The sequence below is a fragment of the Phalacrocorax carbo genome, chromosome 2 (genome assembly GCF_963921805.1).
Source record: "Phalacrocorax carbo chromosome 2, bPhaCar2.1, whole genome shotgun sequence".
NCBI lineage: Eukaryota > Metazoa > Chordata > Aves > Suliformes > Phalacrocoracidae > Phalacrocorax > Phalacrocorax carbo.
The window spans coordinates 70,992,663-71,015,038 of record NC_087514.1 but is presented as its reverse complement, the minus strand read 5'-3'; the positions used below and the strand labels follow the sequence as shown (position 1 = coordinate 71,015,038).

General features: G+C 43.6%; 2 protein-coding genes across 3 annotated transcripts in view; both read right to left on the bottom strand.

The window, feature by feature from the left end:
- TERT (telomerase reverse transcriptase) overlaps positions 1 to 7,834 on the bottom strand; it is a 33,905-nt gene extending 26,071 nt beyond the window's left edge. Inside the window, exons 1-3 of one of the 2 annotated variants that reach the window (XM_064443224.1) lie at positions 7,247 to 7,834; positions 4,172 to 6,074; positions 1,260 to 1,455 (exon numbers count right to left, since the gene is read on the bottom strand). In XM_064443224.1, the coding sequence (XP_064299294.1) occupies positions 1,260 to 1,455; positions 4,172 to 6,074; positions 7,247 to 7,474 (2,327 nt within the window). In that variant the 5' untranslated portion in view covers positions 7,475 to 7,834. The remainder of the gene's footprint in view (positions 1 to 1,259; positions 1,456 to 4,171; positions 6,075 to 7,246) is intronic. The other variant, XM_064443225.1, reaches the window with a different exon arrangement.
- An 11,864-nt stretch (positions 7,835 to 19,698) lies between these two features.
- Positions 19,699 to 22,376, bottom strand: part of CLPTM1L (CLPTM1 like) — a 30,939-nt gene continuing 28,261 nt past the window's right edge. Inside the window, exon 17 of the mRNA XM_064443223.1 lies at positions 19,699 to 21,882. Coding sequence (XP_064299293.1) covers positions 21,798 to 21,882 — 85 coding nt within the window. The 3' untranslated portion in view covers positions 19,699 to 21,797. The remainder of the gene's footprint in view (positions 21,883 to 22,376) is intronic.

Here is a 22,376-nt window from a genome sequence, read left to right as displayed (position 1 = left end):
TTTCCAGTTCTCTCTCCCATCCCACTGCAGGGGAATGAGCGTACGGCTGTGTGGTGTTCACCTGCCTGCCAGGTTAAACCACGACATCCTTACACATTGGGTTCTTCTGGGAAACTGGGAATGGGGACAAAAAGGCTAAAACCAAAAATACTTGTTTTCTTTTAATCACATCCCTACTAAAAAGAGCATTATATATAATATGTAAAAATTAGTACTTGATACTTTCTGCCACAAAGTAGCCTTTGAAATACATTAAAACTACATAAAACACTAATTGCAACACTAAGGCTGTTAGTTTGAAGACAAGACAAACAGTATATGTGAGATTGAAAATTATATTCTATTACTGCTGTTTAAATTGCGTATTCTGGACAAAACAGAACCAGGGCCCTATTAAGTGCAAACACATATGTATAAGAGCTGCACAGGAGATACCAATGTTAAGATCAGGGAGGAGCAGGGCAGGAGGGGAAAAAAAATAATCACACATATAACATTGCAGACCAACAGAACACTGAATACAACCGGTTCACCATATAAAATGGCCATTAAAACACAAGACATCAAGTATTCTCACTTTGCACAGTTCCAAAGCTCTCTTGGATACCAAAAATTTATAATGAAAACCCCAAAATTGCTTAAAATTTTATCTTAAATAATGTTGTAACTTAAATACATGCACGAATTTTTAAGACCAAAAACCAGCAGGAATTCCACAGCTGCACTAAGAAACTGCAGCTTTTAAAACCCTCAACCTTCCAAAAAACTCCAAACAAACAAAACAAACCCACTGCCTGAATTTATGAATAGAGTATTACAGCACTTCAGCAGAGTTTTTTTTTGATTGTTTGTTCAGGTTTTTTTTTTTTTAATTATTATTAAGGAAATTAAAGCAAACTGAGTATTTTTAAAATTAACTTTCCCGAGGTTACTTTGGGATTCTACCACAATATTTTCCTCATTGTTAAAAGGGATAAAAATTTGACTTATCAAAACAAAATCTTCTTCATAACAGATTTTATTATTGCAAAGGTTTCTCTTCTCATAAGAAAGGACTCAAAATTTGAATAATTTCTCACTAAAATATTTCTGAATTTACAAGCTGCGCATACTATACAGGTTGATTTTTTCTTTTGGGAAATTAAGAAAATAAAAGGAGGATAAATGGGTAGTAAAGGAAAGCAGAATTGTAACTTTACACTACAAAACATGAGATTGCCACATATTCCATTTATGTTTGATTAGTTTTCTAATGTTACCTAATTCCAATGTTCTGTAACTTGCCCCAAATAAATTTTCGGTAGTAGAAAAGCATGTTTTTCTGGAACATGGTCTCGGTGATATAGAAAAATGATCTGAGCAACTCAACAACATAGGTATCCATCAGCCAGTATAGGAATTTAGCCAAAAGGTCTTCACGGAAACAATGTTCATAGGCAGGAACAAAGTGATCACCTTCAATAAACAATCAAAGGTAGTTATAGTAAATATCAACTACTTGTATTAGTTAAAAAAAATAGAACATACAAACAGAAAACCCACACGTAACAGACATTTCTTAGCTTGAGGTTAATGGGAAAAACAAAAAAGCAAATAAAAACAATGGCACAGATGCCGCTCTAAATTTTCACTGGCATTAAATAACATGACCCAAGCTTACAGTACAAACACAGAAACTAATTTGCAGTGACGAACTGACTAACAGGACACAAATACATGCCATTAGTAGCCCAAAGACTTACTTTCTTCCCCCAACATTGATTGTGCAAGGTCTTTAATGCACAAAGGCAAGATTATAGTGAGAGGAAATGAACAATGAAAATAAGCCTACTATAATATAAAACTTCTTTAAAAAAAAAAAGGCAAAAGAATGAAAATACTTAGGCATACTGTAAAAACAACAGAATTAAACTGGGCTAACTTGGGGATAAGAATGATATTCTGATTCCCCAATTACATAAAAATTAATTTAACGGTTAGGCTTGATTTCAGACATCTTATATAGAACTTACAGCTGCGGTCAAAAAATAGGAAAAAAAAAATCACCCCAACTAAGTACATCAGCACTTATAATAGTCAGATGGCACAAAAATTACGAACCCAGAACATTTCTAGCTACTGTCAAATTTAAGGCCACACAGGTTTGTATTGATCTCTAAGTATGAGTAAACAAGTAGGGAACAAAACCTTGTGCTGTAATACTGAATTTCTGCCAACTTCCAATAATATTTTTTCTAATTAAATTTAAGAGTAGAACTTTGCAAAATGCAACAGGATAATTTAAAGAAATTACACAGAAATATTAGTTTAGCTGCACAGCACAAATTATGATTATGGCACAAATGTGTTAAAAACACTTAATTTTGACACAACAGAGCTGAGGCTTAAAACTAAAACTCATAAAATGGAAATAAGTTTCCAATTCTCTACCCTGCTTGGGTTTTGTGAACTTCAGGGCAGAGATATTTTCACGTATTTACAGCACCTAAGAAAAGACTACCATAAAGAGACAAAACATCATTCACTTCAACAGAAGGTAACATCAATGAAAAATTCCAATGACTGTTAGAAAATTCTCAAACTGAAGAGTTGCAATATGCAGTTGTAATACACAAATTAAATCACGACGTTGTTAAGCAGCTGCCCTGGAACGAGATAATTTGTTTTTTAAGTTCTTGACAACAGATGTAAGTGCTGACGACAATTCAGGGAACTGACAAGAAACCACTAGTACTAGTTTTGGAGAAAAAAAACCCCCACCTACAGTGCAGCAAAGCAACAGCATGTATGTTTAAACCTCAAGCACAAGGGAGTAGTTTCATGAAAAGTAAAATCAAGCCTATGTGTTGCTTTTCCTGGAATAAGGCCAGAGAATAAAAGGGTATTACTTTTTTGTTTTAAGTGAACATGTTCCAAATGACTATGAACCAAACATATATTTTACAATAAAAACCTTTTAAAATATTTAACCTCCTCAGCATTTTGAAAAGCATATTTTTGAGCCATAGTTTCTGAATAAAGGATCAAGAAACTTGCTAGAATTAACAGTTTCTTATGGAAGTGTAACCTCCCCTATTTTGACATCAGTTCTCAAACATTAGACTTTTTATTCACCTCTTACATTACAAAGAACCTGTAGTAATTTCAGAACCTTACTGCACCTTTTAAAAAGGAATACCATTTTGAGCTCACATTACTGTAGGATCCAAATACATTACCAGGTAAGAATAAATACTGCAAACATACCAGTTAAGAAAGTGCAATCCACATTGTATCGATGGAGAATGCAAGCACAGAAAAATTACAATACGCATTAGATCCTACAGCAATCAACCACAGAACCACAGCTTCAGCCTAGACTTAAGTCCTAGGATAGTGTCTGAAGACAGACTTCTTCAAGGAACCAAGATTTACCTTTCATCATCTGAAAAAGGACTAAACAAAAGGAATTTGTATAGAATTTGGAACAATCAGCTGATGCTGTCAGAATGGCTTTCAGCCAGGGACCACTCAATCTGGTGACCTCGGCACCTCCAAGCTACACAGTCTGAGGCAGTGCTCAGTAAGGGTCTCTTGTTCCTAGAGAAGGGCTCCAGAAAGGTGACAGATGGTGGGCAACCCCTGTATTGCATGGGTCCCACACTCATGTCTTTCTCACAGGGCTGATGTGAGGGGGGGAAGAAAAAACCCACGCTGTGGGATGAAGGTTCACTCCCATAGCAGAGGAACACGTTACTACAAGTGTCTTGATTTGCCTTTAGTTCCTTCTGAAGGCTTACAGTAACCAACAGGCAGACTACATTTGTTCCTTACGTGCTTAAGTCATACTTCAATGACTTCTCAGAGTCACTGCAATTTGGAGGGTGAGGGTGGAAGGTAAAGAGTTTTGTTGAAAGGCCCAGGCTCTGAATTAATGTTTATGAAAATGTCATCCTACTAAATACAAAAAGCAGGAATGAAAACAACACAAACTTAAGTTTTGGAAGGAAGACAGGCTTAAGTGCTCTTCTACCACCAATTACAAACACTGCTAGGTTTGCTCTCTCAGCTATGGTTATTACTGATGAACCCAACCATTCTGAACTGTGTTTCAATACCCTCCCCTTCTCACCTTAACTGTGAACACCAGTCATCTGACACCCCCACCACTTAAGTTCTTTAGTATAAGTACCTTTGACTAGACGAAGCCACAGGCAGTCATTCACTCTCATCTTCCACATCAACTCCTGCAATGAAAGCTTACCAAACTTCCCCATGGAAATGAACGCTTTCACATTTTTTAAGAACCGACACTTGTTATGGTTTGAACCCCAAAGCTCAGCAGGGATGACCCGCTCCAGGCACTCCCTCACAAAGATGTACACCTGCCAGTGGCTGCTGTGCTGCTTGAGGAGCTCCCCGAGGGCTGAATCACACACCTCTCCTGGGTTTTGCTCCTCACTCTGTGACTCCCCGTGCACAGATTTTGCGAGAGGAGTGCCTGAGTTGTCTGGACCATCAGCATGACCAGATTTACATCTGCTGCTCGTCACACACTTAGCAGGCTCTTTCCCAAACTGTTCTGCTTGCTTGTGAACCTCTGCTTCCCCAGGCAAGGCTGCCTGACAAGGCAGCTCAGTTTTTCTCACACTGGTTTCAGATATCCAGACAGGGCAATTTTTTTTCAAGAGAACTAAGTAAGGGCACTTTCCATGGTTCTTTAACAGTTTCTGAAATGTGGGTCTCATTTGCCAGTAGCGTTTGGGCAACCTCTTCTTTCTCCAGATGTGATGTGGCAGACTTTGGCTGTGTTTTTGCTGCAACAGATTTTGGCTTAAGAATATAGTTTCTATAAGCCGTCTTCCACCTGCCTGACAGCCCTGCAAGCGATTCAATAAAAAGGATTTAGGAAAACATTCCTGGAAACTCCTGCGGGAATACAGAAGAAACTTCCTGTCAATGTACACTGCAGAACGCAAGAGCGTGTTTGGTAACTTCTTTGCCAAATGAGCTAGGGGACTTTCCCGCTTTCTGCATTCTGAAGAAATACCCTCCATGGGTTTGATTTGTACAGAATCCAACTGAGATTTACACATATGCATTTCTACTCCTTTCCTATAGGATTCTGCTTGCATTTCAATGCTGGACTTTAAAGGTTTGTCACTCTGAACTCCTCGCAGAGAAGAGCTTTCACCTGCCACGAACTTCTTGCTGTCATGAGACGCGTGAACTAAAGAAGGACCAGACATATCACTGTTACTTCTTTGAGAAACGCGCTTTTCTTTAATGAGACTTACAGAATGTGATGCTACATACCCAGTTCTGTATCTCTTGGAACTACTTTGGTTTACATCAGGAGTGATATTACAAGCCTTTTCCTCTCTCTCTTTCTCCTCTACTTTTGCTCTCTTGGCTGGAATCTCAAGTTGTTCCCTATCAAACTTCCTTTTTAAAGATGGTGCCGTAGCTGACAAATATAAACTGGAGCTACTCTGTTTTTCCAGATGTTCAGTTACCACTCTGATCTCTTTGCTTGCTTTAGAAACAGCTTTTGCAGAATACTGGGAACTGGACATTAAGCTTTGTGTCTTGTTATTTTTATTTGCCATGCTGGAGACATTTGCTTCAAGTCCTTGCCTGCATTTCCACCAACGTGCTTTTGAAAGATACTGTCTATGAAACATAAGCCTTTTTTGCATATAGTCAAGCAAGCTACTACGTCTATGCTTTGAAAACCTTTGTTTAACAAATACCGGGGATGAGTCTACATTATGCGAAATAAGTTCATACACTGGCTGCCCACAAACTTGGTAACAATTACTAGGGGGAACCAGCATAAAGATTGCACAGTGTTCCAATAAATACATCATCACATCATCCCCTATCCTGCTCAGCAGTGTTTCCCAGAGGCCGCTGATACGAATGGTTTCTGTTGCAGTATTGGGTAGGTAGCTGTATATATTTGAAGACGGCATGATTTGGAAATGAGAGCTGTTTTCATCCAGTAAGGAGTATCCATATGCGAGGACATTCTTCTTTCTTTTTTTGCACAGTCTCTGAACAACTCTCATGAGGACTTCACTCTGGCTGGATAACTAAAGAAAGAAAGAAAATTAGCTTTTATCACCAACTCTTCTATAAACCACAATATACGCTTTAAACAGACATACAAGACACACCATCCTGGACATCAGCTTAAAATCAAACCCTTTCAAAGAGATATGAAGGATTTGCAAGTGCCGTACCCAAAAAAGAAGATTTTCAAGAGTACCACAAGATGTTTACATGCAGCAACATGAGCCTACAGCTTTAAGGAAGTCTTTTTAACGTCCGCCCTTTTGATCCTGGTTTTCATGCCCAGGAAACACCCTACGCTACTCCCCTCAGCTCCTTCAGCAACCTGGACTACAAGGCCCCCAGGTCACTCTGCCCGTAAATACGTGCTCACGCAGGCTCTAAACTCCAGGGAATGAACGCTGATTTTCTTGAGGCCTCCATTTCCTTTCACGTAAAGAAAAGTTCAACGAAACGACTCAGTTCACAATTCTAAAGCCCACTCAACAAGCTTGCAAAGTTCATCTCCTACCATAGCTGGGTTTTGCTCAGGTATGCAGTAGCTCGGAGACAAAAGCAGTCTTTCCTCGCTGAAAAGCTTCTTCTGCTTAAACACCGACACACAAGCTGCCTTTCCCCCTCTTCTCTACCCTCGCAGAGTGGGAAAGCGGCGTTTCTCGTTTCCAGTCGCGTCTGGTTTGTTCAATCCCACCTCACAGGGCAAGCGGAGGGTCAGAGAGCCCCAGGCGCCCAGACCTCTCCCGTCACCTACCACCCACCCGCTAGCACCAAGGCTTTGCTCGCTTACCCCCCAGGTGAGGCGGGGGGAGGCGATGGACCACCACCGCTCCCCGCCAGCCGAGGAGGCCGCCGGGGAGGCCCAGCCGCCCGCAGCCACGAGGGGCGAAGGGCCGCCGCCCCCGCGCCGGCATGGAGGACAGGAAGCGCGCTGCCACCCCGCCAGGGCGGGCGGCGGCGCAGGGCGCCCTCTCCCCGGCCCCGGCCCCGGCCCCCATGGGCGGGCGGGCGGGCGGCGGTGGCTGCTGCTCCCGCTAGCCGCCGGGGAAGCCCCAAGCCACCAGCCCCGGTCCAGGGGGGCCTCGGCCGCGTCCCCGGCAGGGTTCGCTCCTCGGCCGGGTCTGCGCTGCTCCGGCCACCCCGGGCCCGACGCAGGTGCGAGCGGGCCATCACTCGCGCCCCTGCCTCCTCCTACCTGCTGGAAGGTGAAGGGCCGGGGGATGGCGCGGGCCCCGCGGGGGACGCACACCAGGCACTGGCCCACGAAGGTCCGGTAGCAGGGGGCGTCATCGCCCCGCAGCACCTCGGCCTCCCCAGCACCGCTCTCCCGCAGCCGCCGGATGAAGGTCTCCAGCGGGGCGGTCTCGGCGTAGCACCCGCGCAGGGCGGCCAGCACCGCCGCGAAGGGCTCTGCGCCCGCCATGTTGTGGAGAGGGGAGCACGCCGCCACCTGGGGCGGCCCCGCGGTACCCTCCCGCACCGCACCGCACCGCTACGCTGAGCTCCGCGCCACCGCCGGACAGCGGGCTGCTGTTTAACAGACGAAAATAACCAAAACAAAACCCAAACCCAAACCAACACTCGTGTTATTTATAAAAAAAAAAAAAAAACAATTAAGAAAGCGCCGTCGGAATATTGCCCCCGGGTGGCGCCGGGCCCCAACGTGGCCGTGGAGGGGCGGCGGCCGCGGTGAGGCGGGGCGGGGCGGGGCGGGGCGGGAGGCCGCTGTCCAGCTCCGCTTCCCTCCTGCGGCGCCGCCCGGTGAGGCAGCGGGGCCCGGCGGGGGGCGGGGGGCGAGGGCACGTCTGGGGCCTCCGCGGGGCCGGGAACGAGCACTGTCCTCCGCAGGTGTGCGGCTCGACTTCTAGGCACCCAGGCTTTTAGTTTCAGTCAGCTTTGTGGCGTCTTTTCAGTGGACAATTCATGCTGTGAATTTTCAGGATGCTTAGGATGGCGTGAGCTACAGTTCAGGCAAGGTGTTGAAGGAAGTTTTTAAGCGAGCCTTGCTGGTTTATTAAAGTAGACTTCCTCTGGAAGAAACCAGGAAGGTTCCCTTCCGAAGAACCCCTTTTAGGATCAGCACTCCATAGAGGATCTGTCTGAAATAAGAGCAACTGTAGAAGAAGTTATGTTGGAGGTGAACAGAGTAAACCATAAAAATAACCAACAGGCTGGTCCTGAGTGTCTCATCAAGCTCATGAATGAAGAAGCCAAATTGCTTATGGTAGTGCGTAACCTCCCACTCAAAACTTTTCTCGGCATCTGAAGACTTCACAGCAGCAAACTCAGAACATAGAAACATTAAGGTTGGAAAAGACCTCTAGGATCATCAAGTCCAACCGTCAACCCAACACCCCCATGCCTCCTAAACCATGCCCCCAAGTGCCACGTCTACACATTTTTGGAACACTTCCAGGGATGGTGACTCCACCACCTCTTTGGGCAGCCTGTTCCAATGCTTGACCACTCTCCTGCTGAAGAAATTTTTCCTAATATCCAATCTAAACCTCCCTTGATGCAGCTTGAGGCCATTTCCTCTCGTCCTACTTAAACTTGATATCAGACTGCAAAAGGGATTGCAGTGGAGTTCTGGGGAACCGTAAGTCTCCAAGCCTGATGTTTATTCCAAGTAAATTAGTAGAAATAACAGAAGAGAGGATTAGCAGATGCTGGGAGAAGTAAAAGGTGCTTAGTCAACATTGCTCCCATAAAAGGGAATCCTGCCTTAGAAACCTCTCTGGGTTCTATGAAGGGTTGGAAAGACATGAAAATTATGGTGATATATATCACAGCATATATTCTACCTGAATTTCCAAAAACCTTTGCAAGGAAATGTTGTCAATTAAAAAAAATATGGAAGGTTCTGGTACAGATATATTATTGTTAAAAGATAAGACACAGAGGTAGGGATAAATGGTCAGTTCTTTCAACTGAGGAGGATCTCCACCAGAGTTCCACATTAACCTGGACTGCGTAACTTTCATAAATGACCCAGAAGTACTGTAAATATGCAGTAAATGGCAAGATTTGCTGATGAGATGAAGTTATTCAAAGCAGCAAGGACAAAAACAGACTAGAAAATTGCAGGAGAACTTCACAAGATGGAGTGTTTGAGTAATTGCATGGCAGATGAAATTTAATGCCGATAAATCAAGTATAGCACAGAGACGAAACACATTCCAAGCTTCATATATAAAATTATGGGTTCTGAGCTAATTAGTACCACTCATGAGTGAGACCCTGAGGTTACATGAAACAAATAGGCATTGTGCTCAGCAGCAGTCAAAAAAGCAAATCACATGTTAGGAATGATTGGGAAAGAATATATAGGACTTCATTACGCCATTGCATAAATTCAAGGTTTGCCTACACCTTGAGTGCAGCTCTGGTCTCTGCATCTCAGAAAGGTTGTACTAGAATTAGAAAAGCTTCAGAGAAGGTCAATCGGATGGGACATTCCTGTATAGCATGGGACAGTCCTGTATAAGCGATGGCATGGTAGGCTGGAACTGGAAAAGGGATAACTTGGTGGGGAAGGGCAAATGCTGTATGCCATGATCCACCTCCTGAAGCAGCTGGATATGTGACCTGGGGCCTGGCAGTCTTACAGGTCACTCAAAACATGCTGCAAAGGCACCAAGTTCCTCTCCAAATCCAACTCTCCTGCTCCAGCTGCTCTGTCCTGCTGATCCCTCACATCCAGTCACAGCAGAAGACTCTGGGGCTCTGACTACCAAGACGTGTCTGCTGGTAAGGCTGCAATCCTGGCCCAGGGGGCTGTAGGTGTTAAAGATTAAGAACAGAGAAGGGTGGCATGCCACATGGCATAAATTCAACAAAACCAGGACCTTTAAGTAAAGGTCCAGGCAAGATGGAGTCAGCACTCCATCAGGGATGTTGGTGAGGTGACTGTCTTCTAGCTAGGCTTCCGAGTTAGATTGCTGTGAGTCTCCTAAAGGAACGTGACTGAGTTCTCTCCTTCCCAAAGATTAGAGAGTACCTCACCTTTGTGAGGAATCATCCAACAGCACCCAGCGTGGAGAAGGGTTTTTTTCAGTTGTGTCGCTGGATGAAGTGAGATGTTAGTGGCTCTGTGGCCAGGGACAGTCCTGTCCCTGGTAGTGGTGGTGCTAGCAACAAGTAGTTCTGACCAATGGCAGTGGCAGAGGTGTACAAGTTGTGGGCCTGCTGAGACAGGGCAATGTGTACCTTCCCTTCCTCATGTGAAGCCTTTACAGGCTAGGGAGTGAGGTCAGCATCCCACTGCTCTTTGAGGAGTGGCCTACTTTCCTTCTAAACCAATTAATCTCTTCCAGGGAGCAAAGAAGCTCATCTAGTGACATCAGCATGGCTGAGGAGTCAACTCCTTGGCACGTCAGTTGAGGCATTCCTATATCACTCCCAGTTCAGCATTGTCTGCTTGCCAGACTCCATTACCCCTTGACACGGATTATAGCCACCAGGTGGCACTCCCAAAGGAGGGAGAGTGATAACACCAGCAGGCTTCATGGGACCTCAGCAATGAAGTAACCGAAACATTGCACTGCCACTGCATACAGAAGAGCAGGGGATTTGGAGCTGCATTCATCAGCAGCTGCCCCTTGGGAGAGTAGGGTTGATGGCCTTGTTCTGACCTCTGGTGGGTCTGTTTTGCATGCATTTCTTCCCTCCCCACATTGCTCCAAAGGTGACGGCAGCCTCAATGTAGAATCCTATGAGAAACGTATTCAGGAAGAAAGAAAGAGGAAGAGGAAGAGGAGGAGGAGGAAGAGAAGGGGGTTAATTAATCTTGAAAATGACAACCCGACCCCTGACTGCCACAATGGAGTCCTCTTCAGCAGCCAGGGTGTTGACACTGGAAAAAGCAAGGGCATGAGGGTGAGGAGGACCATCTGTGAGATCTTGGTGTTTAGGCTCTCCTTGAAGAGGTGAACATTAGACTATGCCTTTCTACCAGTGGGTCTTCCTTAGGAGATGCAGCCCCAGGACTGGTGTACAAGGAAGCAATTGAGTTGTGGTGGTAGTGCAGGATATGCCCACAGACATGCCCACAGCTGAGGACATGCTGGTTGCTAGTGAGGTTGCAGATACTTGGCCCTGGCTCTGGCAGTGGCAGATCCACGTTCTCAAAGCTGGTTGACACACTCATTGCAGATGGCTGGGTGGTAGGTGTTGCTGCAGGCTGAATTTCTGAAGAGGTCTCTTCACCCTTTCTACCAGCTGCTGGTGAGTCCCGCAGTAAGTCCTGACCTGTGCCTCTTGCTCATGCCTCCTTGGTGGCAGTGACCACAGCAACAGTGGAGGGGGAGAGGAGGGCTGCTGCATCCAGGCTAAGGGGGTCTCTTTCCTCCTGTTTCTTTTCACAGGTACCACATGATTTTCTGTGTGCCTACCATTGGGCTGGGGAGAGAATTCAGGAGGGAGTGGGGGATGAAGTGACATGGAAAATAACTGGTTTTTTTTTACAAGGATGATTAAGGAAAAGAATAGAATCACAGAGTCATAGAACAGCTGAGGCTGGAAGGGACCTATGGAGGTGTCTAGTCCACCCCCCTGCTCAAAGCAGGATCACTTGGAGCAGATTGCTGACTGCCACATCTAATCAGGTTTTTAAAATCCCGAAGGATGGAGACTCCATAACGTTTCTGGGCAACCTGCTCCAGTGTTTTATCACCCCCAGAGTAAAAAGTTTTTTTCACATTTAAGTGGAATTTCCTGTGTTTTAATTTGTGCCCCCTGCCTCTTTTCCTGTCACTGGATACCACTGAGAAGAATTTAGATCCATCTTGTTTACATCAGCTGTTTATACACTTGGATACGATCCCCCCAGAGCCTTTCTTTCTTGGGGCTAAACAATCCCAGCTGCCTCAGCATCTCCTCATATACCAGACACTCCAGCTCCTCAACCATCTTAGTGTCCCTTAGTGGCAAGTTTACTGGGGTCACTCCAGTATATCCATGTCATTCTTGTACTGGGAACCCAGATCTGTACAAATAATGAGGTCACAGTTCTCCTCAACACAATTTATTGTTCAAGGCAAAATTAATCTTATCAACTTTACAAACAGTTTCTGTGAAAGGGAGTTACCGTGGGAATGGGTGATGATAGTGCAGTGATAAAAATAAAATGCCATTTTTATAATCCAACAGTGAAGTGGAAGGAAGTAAGATGATGTGTTTAGGTCTGCCTTCAGTAGCGACTGTTTAAAGATGCAAGCTTACTGCAAATGTGTCTCTCTTTTTAAAGCTCCCTTTGAAAATGCTGAAAGGAAACTGTTATAAGTGTCATGAGAGGAAGAAGAAAGGCATCTTTCAAAAACCTGAAGCTGTGTTCAAACAAAAAAGTAAAAAAAAAACACTAATAAAATCAGAATAGTTTGATGAATAACTTTCCAAAGCTGAAAGAAACATCAAACATCAGAAGCTTGCCAGGAAGTCCATAATGTAGAACTAGAGAAAGAACACTTAGGGCAATTGTGGCAATACTGAGGAAATTACATAATGAACTTGAGGGGAGCCCTGTGTCAAATCTTTGCACACAGAACGATCTGTCTCAAGATCAGGTACTACAAATACTGTTGTTCAATAAAGAGAGAGGAAAAAACTCTCTCTTTTTGAACAAATAAAAAATCAGTGAGTCTCCGTGATCAGATGGTATTTACCAGTGAGTTTAAAGGAACTCAGTGGCTGAACAACCACCTCTGTCATGCCAGAATGTTTTAATATCACAAGCCGTGAAAATACATAATATGATACCAAGGATCCCAAAGGAGATCATGGGGACTACCTAGCAGTAAGTTAGAGGACTGTGCTGTGGAAGTTGACTAACTCTGTAATGCAGAATGGATTTAGTGGACACATTGATAACTATGGCATATTGGAGGAGCCAACATTACATTTGCTGAGGATGAGGCTATATGGTATGGAATATCCCTTTGGTCAGTTCAGGTCAGCTGTCCCAGCTGTGTCCCCTCTGAACTTCTTGCCCACCCCAGCCTATTCATTGTGGGGTCAGAGTGGGAAAAGAAGTCTTGAAACTGTGCAAGCACTGATCAGCAATAGCCAAAATGTTGGTGTGCTGTCAACACTGTTAGTCACAGACCCAAAAAGCAGCACCATACAGGCTGCCATGAAGACAGGTACCTGTCTCAGCTAGACCCAGTATGGTTTGTCAGAGTAAGACCCCTTAATGATCCATCACATCCATCAGTCTGAGTCATCACTGACTAGGGGATCTTCAGCCAATGTGGCTGATCTTGGTCCCAGTCTCACCCTGAGGCTGCTGCTTGAGCTAGATCCATACAGTCATATGCTCTTAATCAAGGACATCCTTCCAGTTTAACCAGCTACTCAGTGTAATCCCTTTTTAGGGCACCCATACCTGTCATGGTTTTCATCTGCTGTGGAACGAAGCCTTCCACAACAGTGACTTGCTCTCTCCTCTGCTGGGCTGCATCTTCAGCCTTGGTGTCTTTACAGTGGTCTTGGTAACTGGAGGTGCCATGTGTTTCTCTGGTTGACTTCCTGAGTTACGGAGCTCATCTTGCAGTGGGGTATGTGGTGTGGTAGAACGAGCCCTTTCTAGCACTATTATTATTATTACAGTTACCAGACTTACATGGGTCTGGATCTTCCCACGTGTTTTCATCCCAATCCTCTTGACTAGGGCTCTCCCTGAGAGTAGTGGTGGTCCCTTCCCCATCTTTTAACTGCTTTTTCCAGGCCACTGTGTGTCTCTTGCACTGTGTGTGATGGTCTCTGCATGGTGTGTCTCTGTTCTCACACCAGCCTCAGCCCTTCTGCCTGATTCAGCTTCTCCCTATTTGCCTGTTGCTCCTTAAAACAGATGTTTAGCCCTTCCTTCTCCTTCTACATTTGCCTCCTAAGAGTCATGGTCTTCATTGCATCAGACACACCCTGTGCTGGTCAAACTTTGAACTTTTCTCTTCAATTCTGTTTAATCAGTGTTCAATGCTGCTTTTCACCCCTCAGTCCCAATATTTCCTCCACAAACTCTTTGATCCTTTTCTCAGCCTCTTGGCTGACAGCCAGCCATGCCCAAGTGCATCATACTTTGCTCTTCCTCAGGCACACTCTTCCTCACTGTTTCACACTGCCTTTCAGTATTAGAGAGTTTGAGGGAAAATTAATTTTCCATGTGTGCTGGTTTTGGCTGGGATAGAGTTAAATTTCTTCACAGTAGCTAGTATGAGGCTGTGTTTTGGATTTGTGCTGGAAAGAGTGTTGATAACACAGGGATGTTTTCGTTACTGCTGAGCAGGGCTCACCCAGAGTCAAGGCCTTTTCTGCTCCTCACCCCACCCCACCAGCGAGCAGGCTGGGGGGGCACAAGAAGCTGGGAGGGGACACAGCTGGGACAGCTGACCCCAACTCACCAAAGGCTATTCCATGCCATATGATATCATGTTCAGCAATAAAGCTGGGGGAAGTTGGCAGGGGGGCTGTTGCTCAGGAACTGGCTGGGCATTGGTCAGTTGATGGTGAGCAATTGTTTTCATTTGCATCACTTGTCTTCCGTGGGTTTTATTTTCCTCTCACTTTGTTATGAATATTTTTTCTGCTCTTTTCCTTACAACTGTATTATTTAATTATTAATTATTTTTAATTATTAATCTGATTATATCTCAACCCACGAGCTCTTTCTCGCATTTACCCTTCCAATTCTCCTCCCCATTCCACTGGGGGGTAGGGGCAGAGTAAGCAAGTGGCTGTGTGGTGCTTAGTTGCCAGCTAGGGTTAAACCACAACATTGTGAGTTCAGTCCCTACTGAATTACTACTTTGTGCAAGCTCACACTGTGCTGACATGCCTCTGTTCATACAGATAAGACTCATAAGTTTTGAGACCTCCACAGAAATTTATTCCCTCTGGCACCGATCTCTTCATAGCCCAGGTGTGGTCTGTCCAGTTGCTCTCAGACTTTGACTTCTACTTTAGTGCTGAAGATGCCTGCATCATCCACCAGTTTGCATCTAAATTTACTCTGCCTAAGTGCAGCATCCATGACCTTCTCACATGGGAAAGGTAGAGCAGAAAATGTGTGCACAGTTGGCTCCCTAAAATTTTTATTTACTCAATACCTTACATCTCACTGGGTTATTTTTTTACCATGTGATTGAAGAGTCTGCAGTAGCAAAAGGTGAATCAAAAAGCAGTGCTCTTCCTATACTGAAGAGGCGGAGAACCTGCTGGCAGTGAAGAGGTGGGGTTAATGCTGGAGCATTGGAGCATTCTGTCTCTGTAATAACTTCTTTCCTGCTCTTGTAGGTGGGTCTTTGACCATCTTTTTTGCCTTGTAATCCTCTGCATTTTCACCAAATATGGGAGGTTCTCCAAATGGGTTCTTTATTTAATTTTTTTTTGTCCAGAACCTTGTTCTACTCGGCCTCTCAGATGGCATTCCCCAGTGACCATTAATTGACCATTTGTGGTTTACTTATCTGTTCTTGGGTGGTGGAAACTCTGCTCTCGGTCCTGTGCTTGTACCCCCAGGGTGGGGGGACTGCTATGTAGGAAACGGTAAGGGTAACTCAGACATAATATCTTAACCCTTTCCCCTTAAATCCAAGCTCACAAACCTACAGCACGGTGTTGCCGTATAAGAAAAGGCATGTCTCATTATACATCAGTATTTGAGGAAAGGAGAAAGAAAACCAGTGTTTCCCTGCAGAGGTTGCTTGGTACCTGCCACGAGCCAGGGGCACCAGCAATAAAATTGACTTCTCAGGGTTACATTTGTAGGTGTGGAGTAAATGCTGTACAAGTGCTCTAAGTTTACTTTGCTCATGTTTGTGACTTGTTGTGCCAGAAGGCAGAAGTGTAGGCTTCTCAACAGCCCAATGTAAAGCAAGTCCTGCCCCTGTGGCAGTGGGGTGAGCGTTCACGTGCACTAAACCTTAGTAGTGTCCAGAAACAGTCCAGTGGTAGAAAAGCTCTGCGTGCTAAAGAGTCTAATTCTGCTCCTATAGACAAAGCACTTTTCTCAGCATTTGCTCTTGACCTTGGTGGACCTAGGTGTTACTATCTCACTTCAAAGATGGTCCATTCTGATAAGCAATTTTCAGCCTGACCCTAAAGAAGAGTTGGTAGTTGGCAACTTCATTAGAGAAGGGAGTATCCTTTCACTTCTCTGCTGAGTCCTTCGGAGCTCTGCCCCAGTAGTGTGATGCCAGGGTATGGTCCCAAGAAGGAGCTATAGAACTACATTTAACCTGGGAAAAAGATGCTGGGGAAGAATAATCTGAAAGAAGCAAAATATACAATATTGCTGAGAGCTGAATGTAAGAACAGTTCCTTCAGTTGGTCAAATCTTCAGCAGAATGAAATACCTGTTTTGTACATGAACTAAATTAGCCTTTGTCACGGGGAGAGCTTCAGTCAAGGACTGTGCTTCCTTTAGAAATGCAGGGGTCAGTGGAAAACAGCAGTTTTTTAAAAAAGATCGTTGCAGGCTCAGAACAGCTGTAGCTGATTAGCAGAAGACCCCAATCCTTTCTGAATTCCTGGGATAGGAAACCAGAAAGTCTAAGGGACTTGTTTGGCACTCCAGCTAGAGGTATTTATAACCATTTAAAAACACACCATAACCAAAGAATACTTTGTTCTTTTCCCCTCTCCCTTCCCCAAAAGGGATGAATGTGTTTCTCTTCCCTTTTTGTATTCAATAGCTACTTCCTGAAATTCTAATGCTGCGAAGTGACAGGTTGGAGAAGGCAGTAGTTGAGGACATGGATGCCTGTATCTTCAAGTCTGCTTTTTGAACTGCTTTTCAATGGAGGTTTTTGATAATAAGCAAACGGATCCATAATGTACCGCTGATCCTTGCACATTTGGCATAACTAAAGAGGATCAGAGGTAGCCTGTATGAGGCTGCAGAGCAACATTTACTGTGTTCCAGGGATAATGGAGTCAAGGTCTGTGAATGGGATTTTTTCAGATTGCATGGTCCTCTGACACTGATCTTCTGAGATGCCCAAGTTTAAGACATCAGAGTTGGCTTGAAACAACACAAAGTCTTGGTTCAAGGTGTTGTGTTTTTTTTTTCTCCTGTGTATCTTTGTAACAAGTTCTGGGATGGCAGAAAGGGTGAGGCTGACCAGTTCTTTCTCAAGCAAGTTGATGAAGAGTTTGTTGGTTTTACCAAACGAAACACCGCTTATTCCTTTCTGTTCTCACGGTCAGCACTATCCAAATGAAAGGCCAGATTCTGATGGAGACTAAACAGCAGATGTAGCAGGAGTTGAGAATTTCAGTACAGGAAATAGAAATTGCTAACTCCAGTTGGAAAAGTAGAGGCTATAGCCCAGTAGATCCTGTGGAAGTCAGTCCAAACTAAGTATGACAACTCTTTGAGCTGAAGCTTGCAAGCGATGCAGATGGGAGGCTGCAAGGCAGCAAGGAGGCAAAGTGTCCTGGATAGCTGCTGCTGGCTGGCCACGAGCCAGGCATCAAGCGTTATGTGGCACTAAGCTGGAGCTGTGCCAGGCCTGCTGTTCTGAATGGAGCAAAGAGCGCAGCTGCACTTCCAAAGTCTATGCTCGAGAGCTCGTGCCTCAGTGGTTAGCTGGACCAGAGCATGCTGAACCACAGCAATGAAACATCTACCTAGCTTTAGGCTGCTCAACAGAGACTAACCTGCAGATAGAGACTGCTAGAGGTGATTAATGCCTAAAAAATTGTTCAGAGTGAACTTTTCAAAGTCTGAAATAAGAGTAAGATAGCTCATGAGCCTTTCCAGGCGTGCAAGACTCCATCAGTGCAAGAGCAGGAGGACAAATCATCACAGAGGCAAGCATCAAAGTGCTCTGTCTTAATAAGAATTGTAGAGCTGTGGATGACTAAGGAGAACATTAGGGGCCAGAAATTGAGAGGCTGGTACATATTAAACCCTAAAATGCTTGCAAGAAGTTTCACAGGTACCATGTGGCGAGGACCAAAAGGACAGATTACTGCCAAAAAGAAAGCTGGGAGGAGAAGGGGAGAAGATATCCTATTCTTTAAACCGAACATAGGCGGATGTGAGCCAGAATTCCCCAGCGTTAAGGTGTTTTGTCTGTGGGATCTGAAGTATTTTGTTCCTTTTGATGCAGGTATTCTCATCAGGGTGGGGGTTAGGGTAAAAAAAACAAGACAATACAGGACTTTGGGGGACCCGATATTAAAAGGAGCGGTAAGAAACAGGAGAATTGTGTAAAGGAGAAACTGGAGCAAACAAGGAGCAGCAGTATTTCATGCAGATGGATGAAAACATAGGAGACATCACAATTCCCCCTCTGTACTAACAGGAAATTCCTAAATGTGTCTATAACCACTGGAAAAGTGCATGGATCCTCATGGAAACAGAACCAAACCTCTCCTAGTGTAAGAGGAGAAGCAGTCAGAGACTGTTGTTGGGCATCTGGGAAAGCTGGGCTCCTTCTGGCTTTATTTCTCAACTCCTACAGCTACATCTATTCACTCAGGTGGTTTTACATAGGGCTCTCAGGAAAGCCTGACTGGTCCGTAAGGGGCAGGGGAAAGAAGATGCTTTGCTGGTACTTGATATCCTCCTGACGTCCCTTCCCCCCCCGCATTATTTTAGATCTTATGATCTTGAAAAGCCTTAAGTTGTAACGTAAAGAGGACCAGCATACTAGTAAACAATCATGTTTCACTTCTTCAATGTGAGATTCGTCGTCTTCTGATGAAAATGGAAAATGTGATGTTTAAAAGCAGGCAAATTACAGAAATTATGTGTCTTAATGCTTCTGGCGCCGAGGTGTAGATGCTGGAGCTGACAGTTACTGGAGCGTAATGCCGTATCAAAAGGGAACATACACTTGCGCTGAGCCTATGCATCAGCAACGTATACATCACCTGCTCTAGCGGCAACAGAAGCAGAGCAGACTTCTTGAGCTCTGCTGATAAGAGAGCAGCAGCCTGTGCTGCCGCCCATTTTGTCATTGTTGGCCCTATGGCTCCAGGGAAAAAAGCCGTAAGGGCAGAAGGTCACCTCGTGGAGAGCACAGTGAGCACCGGGGGAAGATGAGGAGGAAATAGCACGGTATGCAGCTGGAAGCGCTGTGCGGGAGTCCAGCACAGTCTCCGTAACGCTCCCACGAGGCACTGAGCCACAGGTCACGCACACCCACAGAAAGTGTCGTCAGCTGCCTCTCCTCACTTAGGTCCTTAGAGAATGTCTGCTATGTTATTATGCACTAATAAGCACTGTGCAAGCGTTTCTTCCAGAAGCATACGACAATTTGCCCAATTAACTCTAGAACAGCCCCACCCCCAACACACCATAATCTTTTAACTTCCAAAGCCATTACAAGCCTAATGGAAGATGAGAAGGAGAGATGGCCACCAAGTTGCTGACCACAGTTAACCTTATTAGAAGTGAGGAAGTTTTTAAGTTACCCGTGAACTCTTAAATAGATCACAGGTACTGATAAGCTGGCATGAGCTGCAATACATTAAATGAAATTTTATGTATCGGAAGTTTTTCTTCTGCATTAACCGCATTTTTGTTTTAAGCTGATGTCATTTCCACAACTGGAAAGTTAAACCATTTCATTTACTATCTCCAAAGTTACACTGCTTACATAGTTTTTCACCATCTTTCCAGCAACAAAAGGTAACTCTCTATCCCATATACCAAGTCTTTTATTTGGAAATGGAATGCATAAAACAATGACTTGAACAGGAAAGTCTCGCTCATTTTAAAGACTTAAAATGTTCTAATTGTATATTCCTTATGATTACTATATACGATATTATGAGGTCATTGTCACCAGAAACGCAAGACAGGAGACCAATAAACTCACAGTATGTAAAGGTGCAAGAGTGGTTTTTCAACAGCTACATACAAAAAAATGAGTGATGAAACATTAGGAATATCCAAATATGGTATTCTGGACTTAAAGAAGCTATTCTAGAAGAACCAATAACTTGATTTGTTTTAAAATGGCACAACAAGGGAATCTGCTATATGCATTATTTATATCAGGAAAAATTTTCATACACTTACATTTAACTATTATTATGAAATAGGAGTCCCAAATTAGTTTGCATAACAGCAAAAAGCTCCTTCCAAAGAAATCCAGATGACTCATTTCCACTGCCGGTAGCACGTAAGGAGGACTTCAGTGTAAGAAAGACCATAGTTTGTGACAAAAGAAGTCAGGCACATTTCTGTATCTTTTTGGGACCCAAGTATTATACGTTCAGACTTCTGCAGCATCAGAGCTGGATAAAATCCACTTCATGAAGCAGTTACAGACTATAGGAGTAGATCTGTGTTCCTCAAGGTTACTAAATTAAGATTTTCAATAATGATAAATTGAAGTTAAATAGCCTTGCACAAACAGCATGCAATTTAATGAAGAAACCTAAGAGTCATTAGGGTTAATTTGTACGCTCATTGACCAGAGCAAAACTAGAATTGGAAACTAGAGTTCTGCCTTCTGGATTGATTGTATTTAATTGCATTTTATTTGCTGCTGAAAGGAATGCACTCTGTATTTCACTTACTGTTACTAAGAAATTTGCTTTTAAAAATCTAGAACTGTGGTTTCTAGATACAGCTGTGCAGTTTGAATTTTGGCATAATAATGCAACCTGATTATTTTTACTAATTTGAAAGAAACAGACCAAAATACCTCCCTTAGTGAACTGTTCCTATGGAATATGGATTTTAAATTGAGTGAAAGGAAGACACCTCTTCTTTGCCTGGCTGTTTTTTTTTCTTCTGTATCCAGATAGTTTCTTGAACCTGTGTTGTATTTGAGCAAAATCATTCCACTTGAACCATGTGTGTTTCATCTTATAAACAGAAGTGGGGAGGGAGGGAGAGTGGGAAGACCAAGGAATTATTCCCTTTGAAACGTGAGACAATTGGCTTAGTAGGTCACTGGGGTACCACATGATGAAGAATTTAAGATGTGTTAAGAGACTTTCCTAGCACATAACAATGATTTGCATTATATGAATACCTGCTATGCCACGAAATCCGAAGTTTTATCAACAATGCAGAATTCATATAAACATGGATACACATAGAAAGAAATCACATTACAGTTTTTTTCACATCTTCGTTCAGTTTAAGACAACTGAACCCCCCTGCCATGTTGTGGGCTAAGAACGTGGCAGAATTTGAATTTTATCAACCCTACCTCTCCCATCGTGTATTTCCAACAAAATTTTTTAAGCTATGAACTTAAATGCCCACAGACAACTTACAACTTCAATGGATTTCCATTATATCCATTATCAAATGAGAATGATTTGTAATTAGCATAAAATGCATTATGATACAATTTATTTTTGACAGCCTCCAGTTTGGCAATAATGCTTGATTCTGCTCTAACACACTGTCTTGTTTATTCCGCTTTTCATAGCCTAGTGGCATGGGCACCACAATTCCAGTGAGGGAGTTGTCTTAAAAACATAGATTTGGATATTAATCACAATGGTCAGGACACTTAGATTTTCACCGAAGAGAAGTTTAAATGCAGGAAGCTTATTTAATGGCATCTGGCAGACTGTGGACCTTGCGAGGACAAAAGAGGATCTTGAAATAGGAGGATATCAAAACTAGATTTTGGCAATATAGAAGACATATTGTCCATGTAGTTCTGTCATAAGCTTTAAAAATACTCTTATTAAATAAGTTTTTCCTTCCCGAAGGCCAGATAATACATGAAGCCAGTAAAAGTCCAGTAGTCAGAATGTTCTTCAGTTTTTAGTTATTCTCTATGAGGTTTTTTTTTTGGCTTTTCTTCATAAGATTCTCCATACTCATTCACTCTGCTCTTATCCACAGGATAAAGCCTGGCAGAAAAAAAAAAATGATTAGTTACAATATTGTCTGCTACCTGAAAGAACTAAGCAGTTCTGTGCTACTGAATTTTAAAAGTGAATTTCTTTTCTCATCATATTCTCTATTCCCATTTATGGCAAAAAAAATACAGCAGTTTTAAAGATTAGCTACAGGTGCATCAGCTTCTTCACATTAAGACTTATCCAGTTGTCTCATAACAGGGCCTCTGTATTAGCTCCCCTAAAGCTTGGCTGGAATATTTCTCAAGCAATCCAGGACACCTCTCAAACTTGAAACCAGTGTCCAGCCCCTGTCAGAAGTTGCTGAGCTCTTAACTTCTAGAAAAATACCTTGGAAGGGGACCTATTTTACTACACTTATGTGCGATCATATAAAACTGAAGTTCTCATTTAGTATTAATGATTAGACATATGCATCCATATATTCTGGTATAATGTGAACTAGGCTTAAAATTCTTCTTTGCTCCACATCTAAATATTTATTC